Source organism: Nestor notabilis, unplaced genomic scaffold (assembly GCF_000696875.1).
Source record: "Nestor notabilis isolate BGI_N333 unplaced genomic scaffold, ASM69687v1 scaffold3602, whole genome shotgun sequence".
NCBI lineage: Eukaryota > Metazoa > Chordata > Aves > Psittaciformes > Psittacidae > Nestor > Nestor notabilis.
The window spans coordinates 17,954-35,371 of record NW_009918610.1 but is presented as its reverse complement, the minus strand read 5'-3'; the positions used below and the strand labels follow the sequence as shown (position 1 = coordinate 35,371).

At 39.0% G+C, this 17,418-nt stretch overlaps 1 protein-coding gene across 1 annotated transcript in view; it reads right to left on the bottom strand.

Annotated features, from left to right (window-relative positions):
• The window catches only part of LOC104402020 (kinesin-like protein KIF16B), a gene marked incomplete at its 5' end in the record, with an annotated part of 56,769 nt that overhangs the window by 21,980 nt on the left and 17,371 nt on the right, over window positions 1-17,418 (bottom strand). Inside the window, one exon of the mRNA XM_010009786.1 lies at window positions 14,542-14,631. Coding sequence (XP_010008088.1) covers window positions 14,542-14,631 — 90 coding nt within the window. The remainder of the gene's footprint in view (window positions 1-14,541; window positions 14,632-17,418) is intronic.

Sequence of the window (17,418 nt, the reverse complement as noted above, 5' to 3'; positions counted from 1 at the left end):
ACTTTTTCCAGAACTGGAAAATGGTTGCACACGACCTTCCTCCTACACACAGGGTCCCTGCAGAAGGTCCCCAATAATAGGCTAACGCAGTCAGTTCTTCACAAAGACAGAGTCTTTGATTGGACTCTGCTCCAGCCCCTGTCTCCCAGGTCTTTGTAGTGTTTCCAAGACCCAAAAAGCTGCTCTAGGCTCATCCCTGCCATCTCAGTGACTCTATCAGAGCTGCAGGCTTCCAGCTTTCTGTGTTGTCTCTCCTTGCTGCTACAGGCTGCAGTGCCTGGATGTCAGGCAAACTCGCACAAAGGAACGAGCACCTCCCTCCTTCCTTGAGGGAGCATACTCTGAAAAATCCTAAATAAATCAGTCAGCAAATAGCTCCCTTCTGACAAATACAAGAGAGATCATATCGCAGAGTGATGCAGTGGAGTTTTGTCTTGGGAGGAATTTGTTTTGGTTTGGGTTTGTGGTTTGGTTTGGGGTTTTTTTCTTTGTTTGTTCTGCTTGGTTTTGGTGGGTTTTTTTCCTGGTATCTCCTGAGTACAATTATACCACAGGTTGGTTTCTCATCCCTTTACAGGACAGCATTTTCTCAGACAGAAACCTATTTTGCCCCATGTACATGAGAATGCTCTTTTCTTCCTATCACCCATCTTTCTTGCTCTACGCCGAAGTTCTACCTGTCCAAAGAACTTGTTTACACCTTTGCATTTCTGGCTGGCAGGAGGAACTCCTGGTTTGCATGTTCCTTTTTGCCTGGCCCCTAGTGCATGCAGCCCCTTGAGCCACATCTGCTTGATACTCTCCAGAACACATCCCATTGAGGCCAGAGATAAATGGAGACCCTGCTAGGGTTAACCTGCCAGGAAAACAATTCTGCAGCTTCATACTGTACTCAGACCAACTACAATTCCTTGCCTTTCTCCTATTTATCACTGCAACATCACCCATATATAAATAGGTACCTCATCTACATCGTTCCCCTGCAATACTGGCATTAAGACATGCCACAAAGCACAAGCACTTCCCTCTCCTCCCGTAAATATATGCAGTTCTGTTGTGAGTCCCATTAAAATCTGGATGCTGCAACTAACCCCCACAGATCATCTCCTCCATATTCATCAATTCTTCTCAGGATGCACAAGGTCTCTCAACTCTGCTGTCTCTAATTCCAGGTAACTCTCTTAGAACTTTTAATACCTTCCTGGCATGCTTGCCAGTCACCTTCCTCAGACAGGCATAACTGTTTCTTCGAAGAACATTTCAACTTTTTCTGTCACTGAAGAGGAGTAAGAACACGAAAAAAGAAATTCACTTCCTGTTAATCTCCTGATGATGATGCAAAATTACCAAGTAGGACTGGACACCAAAGATTTCTCTTTCGCATTTCACTAACGTTGCCTCACTGTCTTTGAATCATGCACATGCCTATCAAACCACCACCTTAATTATCAGAAAAGGTTGAGAGTTCTCATATCCAAGTTTCTCCTTTAAAAAAGAAGGCTGACCTAGACTCAATAAGCATTTTTGTAGCTATGGTGAGATGTAGAGGCCACAGTTTATTGCATTATTTTACCTCTATTTAGTCTGCCTCCTGCTATTGAGAAAAATCAAATTAACTGCAGCCAAAGAAGTTACCTTGCATTACAGGGGTGTTTTTCTTTTCCTTAAAGCAATTTCGAGACTAGTTGGAATAATAACATACCAAAATGAAGCCATAAACGATGGTCAATATAATATTTGACAAATTACTTCATAGTTTTGTTCATTACAAGCACTACGATAGCATTTAAATACAGAATAACTATAAAAATGAGCGATAGGATATATCAAATTCATGCAAACCTTTCACAGTTCTATAAAATTATGCAGGCTTGGGAGTTTAATCTCTCTTATGAAAACGGGAAACTAATATAGCCAGGGCATCTTTCTAAATATAAACCACTACCTGCATAGCTCAGGATTATCAAGGAAAGAGCAGCAAAAATTGGCCGAAACAGCAAAGAAAATATATTAAGTTCTTTATGCAGGTTGTAGAAAGGCAGAATAAGATGCTGAAGAAACTGCATACACCAACCCAAAGTATATAATTCTCACATGTAAACCAGTCAAACCCAAATAAAAATAATTAAACAAATTAGGAAAATCAGCATGAAAAAACTGTAACACATGACGTCCTTGCAGCCATGATTTTGCTCCCTTGTTCATCTATCCCTTGCCCCAGGATAGAAGTCTCTGGGGGAAAAGACCCCATACTGCATGGCAGACCATGGTCTAGGAGGAGGGCACATGCTGACCTAGAGAGTCTATGGACAAGTTTCACACATATTCTCCATGCTTTTAGCTCACGATTTTGCAAACTAAACATTAACTTTTTTCACATAGTTTCATGTCATGGTACTTGGTTATTTCTTTAAAGAAATGGCAACAACTGCTGGGTTTGCAAGGTCATGTCTTCGAAGCCCAACACGTTAATCAATCTTTATCAATGTGTAGCTCAAATCCCAGCTCTCAAAAAGAAGGTAAACAGGGAATTTTTTCGTGTTCTCTGCAGGGTTTATTTTCCTTTCAAAAATTATTGGGGATTTGATTCATTATCTTCCCACTGGGATTTCTAGTAAGGTTATGGAAGTGTCCCTGCAACAGAACAAGGTGGGCCACGTAGCAGGCACCATGTATACTGCATTCCTTCCCCATTGTGTCCGGCTTCCCTGCCGATGCCGTATTTGCTATCACGCCACTTTGACTGCACACCGAGAAGTCCCAATACCATTTGACTTAAGCAACAGAAACAGGCTAAGAGAGGAGAATTCACCATAGCAGCTTTCACAGCTCCTCCCAGAAAGATTTGCTTGTTGCATACAAGCTCATCTCAGTGACATCTGGCACCATTTATGAAACATCCCCATCTCGTGAGCCCAACTGATGCCATAAATTTCACCTTTGCCTTTGAGAAATGCTAATAATGAAAACTCATCAAAGACCAGCAGTAATTTCTACTGCTCACGAGATAGATGTCTTTCTGACTGCTCAAAATTAATGGCAGATCTCAGGGTCTTAAAGAACAGCTGTCAGAGAGAAATACACCTACAAACATGCAGTATGCCTCTAAGTTTGATTTGTTATAGATACAAAGCAGCAACTCTCACAACAAACTGGACTGATTACATCGAGAAGTTAGCTAGTCTTCTGTGTCAGTTAAAATGATAAAAGTAGGGAAAATGCAGTCCAAGCACACAAATGGGAAGCGTAAAAAGAACTACTTAGTCCCCCTTCCAACAGTAAGAGTGATTAATAGTCACATAGGTTACACATAAATTTTCACTTGCCTCTAGTCTTAAGGTCAGTCATTGCAGAACTAGCTACTTTATCACAAGAAACTAGCTGTAAGCCCCACACAAACTTGGGATTTTTCTCCCACTATCCCTGTTGTCACCAAGAGAAGCTTAAAACAACAGATAACTAATTAAATGTGATAAGCTGAAAAGATACATTTTCAGGAGTTCACCTGGCCAAGGATTTTGAACCTGTAGGATAGAAGAAGCAACTACGAGGACTAGAAATATCCCCGCTACAACCAGTTTCATGAGGAATACCCAATTTACTGCTCTTGAGATCCTAGACTCGTGGTGGTGGTGGAGAATAGATGTTTGCTTCCAAGTATAATAAAATTTCTTGATCAAGCACTTGAAGATAAATGCTTAGAAAGCAAGACCCAATTATATACTACATATACCTGGAAAACTGAAAGATACAGTTGATTAAAACACCATGGTATTGAGGTCAGCATCTCTATTTGGGGCAGGGGAGAAAACAGGAATGTGTTTAACTACTGCAAGTATTTGGGTTTGGATTACATGTCAGTAATTTCACATTTACTGTCTGCCAGATGCTTTCTAGAATATTTGTCCCCAACAAGCACTACATCACCGAGTCTGCATAGAAGTGGTGCTGCTCCTACACAAATTTTAGTAACCCAGGAAAGCAAGAAAAGCTCTAAGACCACATGATTTTTTTTTACAGCATCCTTAGAATGAGTTATAGCACGTAAGAGCCTTCAGGTACAATCAGAATGGAAATTATGCTACTCTACACATGTAAACAAAACCCTGCAATACAGTAGTTTGCAATTACTTTAACAATAGTGGTACTATTCAAAAACTGAACTGAGCTTAAAAGTAAAGGTATTCTTATTTATTCCCCAATTTAAAAATTAAAATAAAATTGGAGGTAAACTTGAATGCACGGTGAGTAATTTATGGGTTTAAAATATCGCTAAAGCTTTGCTGTAATTTTTTTCCAAAAAAGACATAAGAAGACTAGGATATGCAGTGTTCATTAGCAGTTCTGTCAGTAACATATCTAAATGTGTAAAGAAAACTTGCAATAGGCAGCACAGTTGAAACAAGACAGTTTTTGCTACTATCTATGCTATTTGTTCAAAATTAGAGTTGGTATTTTCACAAAAAAAGAAAAAAGGTTTAGAGCTGGGTCCTCATATCCTAAATCAACTGAAACCAAAGGGTTCTACCTGAAAGTCTACTTAATCTAACTGCATATCCCTGACCAACACAGCGAGAACATGCTGTTCTTCACAAAACCCTTACTAAGACAGCGAGACTGTCGATAACAGATAATGATTAATGAAGCACAAGTCTTGAAGTCCTCCAAAGCAAAGTAACCATTACAATAATGAAAGAAGGAATGAAAACTCCAATCACCCCCTCTGCCTTTCTCCAAGCGGAAAGAAATAGAGACACAGAGCCACAGCCTAAGGTGTTCCCCAAGCCTATAGACAAAAGCAGCTAAGAAATGGCTAAATCTCAGTGAGCACCTAACGCTCAAGTTACGTTGTGTAGGAATTGCTTTTCTCGGAGACACACCTCTCCCGCAGATAGCTGTTACCCATCTGAAACTAGTTCACTGATGAAACAACAATATTTTGATATCATGCAAATTCACTGGATTATTGAGCAGAGCCTTGAAAATCAGATTATCAAATAATCAAAGCAATCATTGTGTCAAATGGTTTGTGAATTATGAGATGCAGGCCTCATCCTTCTCCAAATCCTGATTCTTTCCATTTCTTCGTTACTAATGTGTAAGACTTTTGCCCAGCACAATCAATGAAACCTGGCATTTGATGTCTGCCTGAAAGTTAATCTTGTCTTACGCTGAATTTACCAGAAGACCTATAAAGCTAATGGTATTTTCCCAGAGAAATGATCGGAAACTCACAGGTTTCATTGGGACAGACCAAAAACTGCAGGTCTCATCACTGACCAAAACACTGGAGGGAGGAAGGAGAAGGAGGAGAGGTAGAGAAAAAACTGTATTTCTGCAGAATTCCCTGTACCAAGCCAAGAAAACTTTGCTGCACAAAGCTAGCACCTGAAACAACAATAATCACAAGTTAACCCCATAGCCAGGCTTTCACAAGGCTCTTGCACATTAAGATTCAATTTTACAACAAGAAAAATTCACACACTGAATTCATTTTCCCACTAGAAACAGACTGGGAATTGCGTATTATGCTGGCTCCATCTGTCACTCAGGCATACAGGTTTTGTATTGGGGCGGGGGGGGGGGGGGTTGCTGTATCTCAAATGCTCCAGTCCTGGTTAGCAACTATGAATTCAGAGGGATGACATGGAGTAAATACATTTCCCCATAGTCAAACTTGCACTGAACTACATGATATAGTCAGCAGCTGTGTTTTTCATACTTTTCTTATGGGAACAAATTCTCCTGTTCATTTTTAGACTGTAGTGAGCAAAATCCTAAAATTTCTTTTAAAAATAACCAGCAGCCAAAAGTCTCGTGCTGCAGAAAGAAAGGCCAGATGAAGCATTTAAGGATCTACCTCTTAAATCACTTCTGCAGCTACTGGCAAACTAAAGCTGACATGGAAGCAGTGCATATAAACCTGCAGGCTATCAGAATGCTCTGAATTTAATATAATTAGGAAGAGGAGCTGGAAATGTGTATGTGACAAAATATGCTTCCTGTGTGTGTACTTCCTGGCTGTTAGAGGTGACAAGAACATGAATGTTAAAATTATCTATACCATAATTATGGTAATTTGTACTGAATAAAGGTGAAGGCTATAATCACATGCTTGTATAATAGTATTATAAGGTTTACACACAGAAATGCATTCTAAAAATTACTACTTTATTTTTCCTTCAATATTTATGTAAAGATACATGACTAAGACTAGCAAAGTTCCAGGCCAGAAAGTAAAAATTAAGGTCTGCTATTAGTTCGGGATTTATGTTTCAAAACCTATTATCTAAATGCTTTTATACATACTTCTCATTCTGCCAGAAGTACTATCTTAATACACATCATGGCACACGCTATTTACAAGTACATCAATGTTGCAAACAATTTTCATTTTAATCTGTGCCCAAATATACAGCTACCTCAAAAAAAAGCTTTTAGAGTACTTATGCATTCTTGGTGTTTGCCCTAAGGTTGTCATATTAAGTTTGTTACTCCTATTATGTTCTTCCATCACGTAAAAACAAAACCATAGTACATATTCTTGATTACTAAAAAGTACCCAAATTTGGTAGTTAATATCCAGAAGCATCCTCCCAATCCAGGCTGAACACATAATTTACTTCTTCACTGGATCAAATTTTCAAGTACAGAAATACATCTTTAAATATTGCCATGGACTGTGCTCACTAAGGGTCATAATGTTCCTAGAGGCTGAAAGAACCTGAATGAAGAATCCATATACAGACAAACTTCAGCTTTCAACAATAATGAGATAGCAATTGTTGCAAGATTCGTACCATCAGGTTCATTACTATATGCTACATCCTGCTCTCCCTAGTACATGTGATTTTAAATTGCATCTTGGCCACAAACATCCTGAACATCAATCTCAACAATCACTGAACTTGTGAACCAATTGGGACTTTGGTCACTGCAGGATCAAAGCATTGCAGGTTTCACAACAAATTAATTTTAAATATCATCTTAGAAGCTTTTAGTTACGGTTACATTGCTTTACGATACTTAAAATTGGACACTAGAAGCAACCAAATATCCGGAATTTTGCATTCAATGTGAGCATACTACTTAAATATCATATATTAATTAAATATACAGTTGCTTATGCTAGTAAATGAGAAAATACAATGGTAAATCCAGCAGAGCTTCAGGCCAGCCATCTCTGATGCAACAAGCTTTAGACTTGTGCTGCCAGAGCGGCTCCTAAGCTCCAGGAGCTCACTAGTTACATGGCAACTGGCTTGCCAGCCCTGTAAGCCAAGTACCTCCAAGTTATTGCTTCTTCATCCTCTTCCCTTTCAAAGTAAGCCCAGGAGACTAACATGAATTTCCCATTTAATGAAACGCTACAGCTGCACAGTTACAAACCAGAATCAGAGCAGCCAGACAGCCAAGATCCCAGCCGAAATGCTGCCCTACGGGCTCTGCACAAGTCTGCTGCCTTAGTGCTCTGTTCCTGGTTTAATTTCTCTGTTCCTTAGGAGGAAGAATTCTGCATCTCTAATAAGACTTTTAAAAATCATTTAATAATTACACATATAGACAGAAATTGCCTAATTATCCCTAAGACTAATCAGGAGGTGAAGGGGAGAAGAATAAAAACCCACAAACCCCCACCAACCATGTCTTGAAAGTTAGTCAAAAATTGCATTTCTCTGTCAGTGATCCTGGACACTGACCCTGGAGAGAATCTTTTCCAGAATCCAAGAATGCTCTCCTAAAATTAATGGCTTCACCTCATACTCATCCCCTCAAAATTATCTGTGCCAATGCTTTACGTTGAAGGTTTCTTCCACTTATTACTTATCAAGAGCACCAGATGTATGGACCACTTAAAAAGGAAATGGAGATCCTTTCCTGGCAGTCACCCAGAAGAGAAGTATAGAGGCAAAAGGAAAGGGCAGTGAGATCAGTCAGTGGTGGTTACATGAATAGTTCATGCCTCTGGATTCATCATTAGAGAGATGAATTACTCCTAACCAACAAGTAGTACTAGAAAACTTCTAAAAAAGAACTTAAAGCAAGGATCTAAAAAGAACTCAAGAAAGGATTACAAAACTGGTGTCTGTTCTATTTTGATAGCAAACATATACATAATATTTTGGGTGGTTGCAGCGAGTATGGATGGATGAAACCAGACCTGGCTTCACTGAGATACAAAACATTTCTTGTCTCTCTCTTCCAAAAAGCAAAATACTTCCAGTAAAAAATGGACAGACTACTTCTGAGTTGTGAAAAATCTGAACTATTTAAAAATATTAAATAAGCTTGCAACAAATGTTTTTAAATCAATATATTTTCAAAAATATTCACATATTATTTCTGAAAAACTTGAGAAATCTTGTGCTGAGTTTCAAGCAATTCTTACAGTATGCAAAGCAAAGAGCAGCCTGTTAACTCCCAGCTGACAAGAGCCTTGAGTTCACCAAACAGAATGATACTCTGTCAAACAAAGAGATGTCTGATAAGTGGAGGACATTATCTTTAGAAATGAAAAGAAGGAATATAACTCACATCTCTCATTGACACTACCAATGAGAGCCTTTCCTCCAGAACACTAACACTAAAAAGAAGGAAACCAGACAGCATTTTTTGCTAACAGTTATAAAATACAATCTTTACTGTCCAATACTTAGTGTACCCGAAAAATCCTGTCACCCAAGCAACAGTCTCTAACCCATAATACTGAATCCATGATATGGATGTGTTACTGCAATGCACCATGCACATTCTTTTCCCTGGTGGGAGTGGCAGAGAGATGCACAGGCAGATCACATGGTAACTTTGGCTTGAGGGTTTATGTTTATGTAGGTGTTACTGCTGTTTCAGATATGAATATTATACATCCATTCAGTCATGTAAGATGACAAACAACAAACCAGCAGAAAAGGAAGCTGAAGCAATTACAGCCTAAATTCTTTAAAAAATTATAAATCGGCCTTTTGTATTTTAGACTGTGAAAGATACAAGTACATGTTTATATACAGACCTCCATACATCAAATACAAATACACAAATTACTGAATTCTGTTCAATATGCTAGAATTCCATAGCTTTGGCACTCCTGCAGAAATCTTGCCTATGTATGTATGTCCTTATCTCCATGAATGAATCTATAAATGCAAGCATACCTCCTAGCTTCTCTTTGGCAGCTCTCCATGGATCCACTAATATCTTAAGTTGAGAATCCCTATTAGTAATAGAAATGCCTCAATCATAGGTGTTTCCCTAAATACTATGTAGATTTTTATGCACATGGGAAGAGCTTTTAAGAAGACTGACAGCGTCAATAAGCAGAGCCTACAATGAAAGCCGCACAAAACCTGGCTTAAATGCCTGGATGCAAGTGGGAATTAAGGACTCCCACATGTCGGAGTTACTTCATCAACACTGGATTTGGGTAGGGAAAGACAAGTAGACAATTGTTCCTCTGCTCTCCTTTGAAAGAGAGAAAAGACAAGAAAATGGTAAGAAAGCACTGAACATCAGAACCATGAACTGGTAAGAAAAGATTGAGAAGAAGGGAACAAAAGAGAATCTTACTCTGCAAGTTCTCTCTTCTCTATCAAAGAGATCATTTACTCCTTTTTCTGACTAATAACAAACAAAAAGTATATTCCTGTACAAAGACTGAAACTGAAAACCAAGTATGGTGTTAATTAAAATTCCAAAAATAGTAAGAGAGTCATTAACAATCTCACAGCATAAGAAAGCTGAGGCTGGGCAAGTGACAATCATGCAGACTTAAAAATACAGGCACAGCTAAATGCTTGGTACTTATCTGCCACTGGCACAATCTCATCCTGCTACAGCTTCTTCAGTCTTTCAAAATTACCATGTGACACATTTCAGTTAGATATTCAGTTGTCAGCAGCCACTTAACTACATTAGAAGAAATGTGCAGGTATATAAAATATACGGCATACTGTAAGACTGGAAGACATTAGATAGTTTCTGCTTCTGAAAGAAATACTTTTATTTTTTTCTATACCTTCCTAATAAATCAGTTTGCCAATACATTCCTTTGGGAACTCAGTGGCAGCAACACGAAATGCAAGATCAGCAAATTATTAAAATACTGATGTAGTAACTCAGAGCTGAGCAACTAATGAGCTGTAAAGTTCACTTCTAAAAGCAGGACACTCATACATTAAACACGTCCACAGTATTTTCACTGTTCATTTTAAATATTAATTTAGAGTCGGATGGTGAAGTATATGCAAAATAAAATTCAACTCTGATGGATTCTGATAGCGTTGCTTTTAAGGATCAACTTCCTTTGGAATAATATACGATAACTAAGAATGCAATTTTGCCAAGTTTGGTATTAAAATGCATTTTAGCATCATGGTGATTCCCAAATTAGGTCAATGACAGATGAGCAGAAGCAGACAGATGATTTTCAATTTACCAAACAAACTGAACTCCTACTCATGTTGCAAAACCAATAAGAGAATTACTAGATATTAAGGCTATTTTAAATACAGTTAAAAATATGGGAAGACATCATTCACATATGTGACACTGATGATGACATTCCTTCAAAGAAAATAAATACCAAATCCTTAACTACAGAACACGATACTTCATCCATCACAATGTGCTCTCCTCTGATAAACAAAGACACGGTTGTTTGTAGAAATGCTGATGAGTAGAAGAAACCAACTGCGTGGTAGGTAAGTTTCTTCTGCTCACAAACTTGCCGTTTCCGTGGGGTACCTGATGCCTCAAATCAGTAGACACAACACAACAGCCTGTACTATGTGAAACAGAAGACATGAGCCTTGCAAGGGTTTCCAGAGCAGGTACTTCAGTGACAGTACCTATCTAAAAGCAGCAGATGACATGATCAAATGTTTATCTTACTTCTCTTGAACTTTAGTGTGCTTTGTAGTTAGCAAAGGTACGCATACTTGAACCTTGCTAGTAATTTATTGAAGGTTGTTCTAGAGGCTTGAAAAAGGCTGGAAGAAGATACTACTAAAGTTATCTACCTATTGTTTCAGAAATTAACATGACTAAGCATTTCTTTCAAGTATATTAGAAGCCAAAACACGTTACAATTCTTCTCCAAAGTGTATCATACTTTAGGGAAAGTTATATTGACAAACTTCTAAGACTTGGTATTTGCCCCGACTTAAAAAGTTGTTGAGAAGGGAACAGATAACTTAGTAAAACACACTCTCATATATTTCCTATGTGGAAATTAGAGATTTCTTCATCTGCATAGTTAAACTGATAATTCCATTTATGTACTACATGCGAATCTCAGTAAGTTTACCAAAGACAGACATATGGCAACACAGAAGTGTCAACAAGAAACAAACAGGCACATTAAACTAGAGAATGCAGTGACCTTGCAAAGCATGACCACAGAGAGAGGCTAAAAAAAAGAAAAAAGCAGCAGCAGCAGAAAATTACCTATATAAGCTACCTATGAAGTGAGTGGTGTAGAGAATGGAAAATACACATAAAATCCACAGGAAAAATATTCATATAACTACTAATTACAGTGAAAACAACTTCAGCTGGGAAGACTCCAAGATAAAGAAAACTATGTACCTTTGCTCTAGGCTGGGATTTTTCCTCAGTTAAATGCTCTGTCTGTTAAAGTCTCTCTGGATGACAGACTTTATTTTGACCTAGTAATACCACTGCTACGTTCTTATGATTCTTCAAAACAAACTAACAATCCCCTCAAAACCCCACTCCCTCCTGTAAGACCAGAAAAGCCTGAATTTGTACTGTGAATCACAAATACTAGATTCAAAGAGGTGACCTTAATATGCTGAAGCACACGGGACCTTTTAATAATGCCTTTAAGAACATCAGATTCTTCATGAATCTGATCACTCCATCCAAGAAAGAAGCTGATCTCCCTCTGACATAACTAAAAGCCAAATTCAATTGTTCCTCAATGGATTGTCAGGACTGATAACAGACTCTGAAAAAGACTACTTAAATACATATCCTGGGCTGCACCAAAGAAGCATGACCAGCAGGTCAAAGGAGGTGATCCTGCCCCCTCTACTCTGCTCTCGTGAGTATTGTGTACAGTTCTGGTGTCCTCAACATAAAAAGGGCATGGAGCTCCTGGAGCAAGTCCAGAGGAGGCCATGAGGATGATCAGGGACTGGAGCACCTCCTGTATGAAGACAAGCTGAGAAAGTTGGGGCTGTTCAGCCTGGAGAAGAGAAGCTGTGTGGAGACCTCAGAGCAGCCTTCCAATATCTGAAGGGGGCCTACAAGGATGCTGGGGAGGGACTCTTCATTAGGGACTCTAGTGGTAGGACAAGGGGTAATGGCTTTAAACTTAAACAGGGGAAGTTTAGATTAGATATAAGGAAGAAGTTCTTACAGTGAGGGTGGTGAGGCACTGGAATGGGTTGCCCAAGGAAGTTGTGAATGCTCCATCCCTGGCAGTGTTCAAGGCCAGGTTGGACAGAGCCTTGAGCGACACAGTTTAGTGTGTGGTGTCCCTGCTCACGGCAGGGGAGTTGGAACTAGATGATCTTAAGGTCCTTTCCAACCCAAACCATTCTATGATTCTATGATTCTCCTTAAAAAGGGAAAATCAGTCTGCAGAGGGATTCAGGTGGTTCTTTTCTATTTCAACTGGATGACTGCCCAGCTGTATTTTCAAGAGTTAGTTGCAATTAGGATATTACTGCTGAGAGGCTATAACTCTCACATCCAAGAGGAAATGGCAATTCATTCAAATCAAAAACATGATACTGATGTTCATTCACAAGTAATATTTTTAAAAGCATTTGTGGAAAGAGAACATTTAATCTTTCCATTCAAAACTCATTCTTACCTTTAAAAATTTCATGACAACCAGAAAAGATGACCTGATTTTCTTTCTCTTTTCTCTTTCTCTCTCTCATTCTTTTTTCCTCCAGACTTTCCCTTAGATATTTGGTGCATGATAGTTTCAACTTGTTTTGGAATGGGAATGATCTTAAGTCCCTGAACCTCCACAAAACACAGACCTACACATTTTACTCTTTAAAACTCAAGGGTTCTATTAGATTCTAGCTCAAAAATACTCATCAATGAAGATCAAGAAAGCATTTGCACACTACTGCATCTCTCTCTTTCTTGAACATGTTAGTGTTGTTCAATATATCACCCATGAATATGTGACCCAGGCTTCCTTACTTGTGCAACTCTCAAATCAGGATCATTTCCATTGCTCTAATGATTTATTTCTTTCAATATTCAAGGGAACAAGTAGAAAAGAAGCAAAATGTTAATGATTAAAATTTAGATGCGGAAACCAAGAATGTAATTCAAAACAAAAGCTCAGTGCAATGAACTAAAGCTCTGTCAGGCACAGCTCCTCATATCCTCAATACCCAGTGTCTCTGAGGTGGTCAGAAAGATCAATTTTCCATTTTGCAGAAACCTGGAAGCCACTATTACAGCAGGGTATCTGTGGAACAACGCTTTTTAAATGAGGAGTTGTCAGGATGACATGATCTGACTGCAAGTATCTTGCAACGAACAAAACAGCAACCTCCAGGGAACACCAGGCAGCAGTAAAGGGAATTAATGGCTAGAAGCAACACATGGAGTCGCAGTTTCACTGCGACATCCATCCTGTACCTAGCAGCTTTGGAGTTTTAAACTGCTGAAGGGGTTGCCCGTCTTACTAGAAGCATAGAGCTGAGAGGAATCATAGAATGGTTTCAGCTAGAAAGGACCTTTAAAAGTCTAGTCCAATCCCCCTGCAATGAGCAGGGACATCTTCAACTACATCAGATTACTCAAGAGACCTGTCCAACCTGATCTTGTATACTTCCACGGATGGGACATCCACCACCTCGCTAGGCAATCTGTACCAGTGTTTCACTGCCCTTACTGTAAAGAAAATGCTTCCTTCTGTCTAGTCTAAATCTCCCTCCATTTAGTTTAAAACCATTATCCCATGTCTTATTGCAAGAAGCCCTGCTGAAACGTTTGTCCCCATCCTTTTTATAGGCCCTCTTTAGGCACTGGAAGGCTGCTCTAAGGTGTCCCTGGAGCCTTCTCTTTCCCAGAGTGAACAAGCCCAACTTAATCTGTCTTCATAGGAGAGGTGGTCCCACCCTCTGAACACCTTCGTGGCCTCCTCGGTACTCTCTCTAATAGGTCCACATCCTCCTCAGGCATGGGGGCCCAGAGCTGGACACAGTACTGCAGCAGTAGCCTCTGGATGCTACCATCCAACCAATTCCTCATTAACCAAATCATCTGCCCACCAAATCTGTATTTCTCCAATTTAGAGAGAAGGGTGCTGTGGAGGACCATGTCAAAGGCCTTACAGAAGTCCATACAGAAAGCATCCGTAGCTTTTCTCTTGTCCACTGATGCAGTCACTCCATCATAGAAGGCCACTAGTTTGGTCAGGCAGGACTTGCCCTTGGTGAAGCCTTGTTGGCTGTCTCTAATCACCTTCCTTTTTGAGTAAGCATCATCCAAAAACCTTATTTTCAAGCCTCCACCCTTTTCTACTAAAGAATTTTTACCAAAACTTACCTCTGGGTACTTCAGCCTTAAAGTTTTATGCATTTCTCGAAAACGACTGTACCGCCTGAATACTGTCCATGTCTCATCCAGGACTGTTATCTGCATCAGATAATAAAAACAAGAAACAGAAGTAAACCCACACAACACACAAAGCAAAAAAACATGCAGTATACAAAGTTATCAGATTAAAACAGGCAATTCTTAGTTCTCTTAAATCCATTAGGGTTTGTAAGTTCACTTAAGTTTTCATTCATTACAGTGGCAGAACTGTTATTAATAAAGAGCACTGATTACAAAGCAAAAAACCCTACACAATTAGTAAATACACATTTCTTGGACACACAGAGTTCATTACTATACAGAATAGGATTCCAATTTGTAGGGTAAATAATTATATATGCCAGCTTTCAGTAGAAGATATTCCTTTAAAACACTCTTGGTCTGTGTCATCAATATGTTGATGAACATCCCATTTACATAGGAAGTTTCATTAAATAAACAAAATCACTCCTGTGAATAAAGCACACAGCAACAGGAGTGAAGGGGGACGGCAACCCAGCCTTACCATCAGTTATTCACGGAAGTCTCACTAGAACTGAGAAATCAACAAAAAGATCAAGGAAAGAAAAAATTTCACTGTCTGAATAAAGTGAATTGAAAGAAATATGTAAGCGGGTCATAAAAGTGCTGTGACTAAAGCCTTTGATTTTACAACAAAGTTCTTCTAAAGCTCTGGTGATCCAAGGCTACCAAGAAGCAAAGCTGCAGGAAGAGCTGGCATTTTTCCACACCAGCTATTAGAGCTGGAGAAAGTCAGCCAGCATTGCCTAAGCCTGGAAAAAGTGTTGCTTTTTTAACCTAACAGGCCTAATATGTGATATTACCTCTGCCTAGCTATGATTTTATGCATGAAGATCAAAATAAGCATTTTCATAAAACACATTCTATAAAGACACAGGCTGTTTCATCTTAAAATCACTCCTACAATTAACAAGTAGTTCCTCACTATTGAGCCTATCAGAGAGTTACGGAGGTAATGGAAGTTGCAATGGAGCAAGACAACTCAGTAGGAGAAAAAAGAGATCAGAGCAATAACACCAGAGGAAACCAGCATCCAGCACTATTGTTGACAAGTGCTACTCCATGCTCACAACAAACTTATTTCTGTTCCACTCCATCCCTGCTGCCTTTGCTGCTGTATACAGAACACGGAAACGGAGGAAGTGCTTTGGAAACCAGAAATTGTTCTGTCTTTATGACATCAGGAACCAGGCTTGGGTTTCTTTTTCCCCTATTTTTATCTCTATTTTTAACTAAAAGATGTAAGTAAATAAAACCGGCTTTCTCAAAACTTTTCACAAACATTAAAACACAGGTTTTTCTAGCACATGTCCACAATTCAAATTCATTATTTCTCATAAAATTCAGCTTTCATGCCACCAGTAAGCTTAACTACTACTGGGACACTTGCATGAGGGACTACATTCCCTCAATATGTTGTGAAGAGTGTCTCAAACTTTACAAATCAAGTGAATGCATTTAACATGCACAGGCAGGTTTTGCTAAAAAAGTAACTATTCAGGAATATGCATGTTACATTCATCTCGATTAACCAATTAACCATTTTATTCTGAGTAATTACTTTAATGTAGCTTAGCAACTTCAACATTGAAGTAAATATTAGAGTTCAATGGATAATCATAAAGATGTTACTCATTCCTGCATTCTTTTGCTTTAATTCTGTATTTTCATTTTTCTGAGTCATGGAATTTTGCTGCAATAATTTCATTTGTACACGCTTTTTATCCAAAAATGACTTTTTTCCCTAGGGTTGCCACAGCAGCATGCCTTTAAGGGAGCAATCTAGCACAAAGCATTCAGGACTTTTCCAGCTGCACAGCCTGGGGAAGAGCATGTGTGTCAGCTTGCCAATGACGTTGTTGGCTGTACATCTGACAGCTGTCTAGGTGATAGCATGATACCAAACTTACCCAAATCAAGTTGCCTGCAGCCAATTATTTATTAGCTTTCTTCTACAAAGTTTAATAAATAACTTGTTAGAGACAGGAAGGAAAACAGCAAAGCCATATATATGTGCTGTCTAAGAACTGAAGGATTGTTTCTGGAGCGTTTTCTTGGTTTGATGTGACTCAGTCCCTGTCATCCTCTTTGTTTACTTTCCTAATTCTTGTAATTGGAGGTAATGCATTGCAAAATTATATTGTTAACTACTCATATTATTGGAAAGTGAATTTCAAAGCTAAACAAAATCTTCACTGGTCCCGAAGCTCAGCAATAATGTTATTAGGACAGACGGATCAAACTCCACTCATATAAAGAGGAGAATTACAGCACACCTGGCAGAGCAACAGCATTTCTACAGTAGGGCCTTTTATTCCTACAGCTGAACCTACCAGTTTGGGCTGGGATTCTTCTCCCCCATTTAAAAAAGCTGTATGACAGACTACATGCTCTCCAAGTATGGGATGGGGACATAAGCACATCTTTTGAACAATAACAAGTAAAGCAAATTTGAAAAGCCCTGAAAGAGTTGAGGCAAGATCGGGCTTTGTTTTAATTTAGGCAGATATGGGGCATGCATCGTTTTCTTTAAGAAGTACGTATCAATGAGCACTGCTCCTGCTTTACTCCAATTCTGCAATAGTTCACTGAGCTCAGAAAGAAACTTAGACTAGAAACAGGGACATGCCGAGCAGACACACCTCAGCATTTGGCTGAACAGAGCTGCCACTGGACATGGAGAAAAGCACTGCTTTGGGATGCATCTGCCTGGATCTTCTCCTCTAGAAAACTTGCCAGAGATGACTGAAAGGCTTGAAACAAGAAAAAGACAGTTTTGAAAGAAATCAAACAGGATAAATAAAA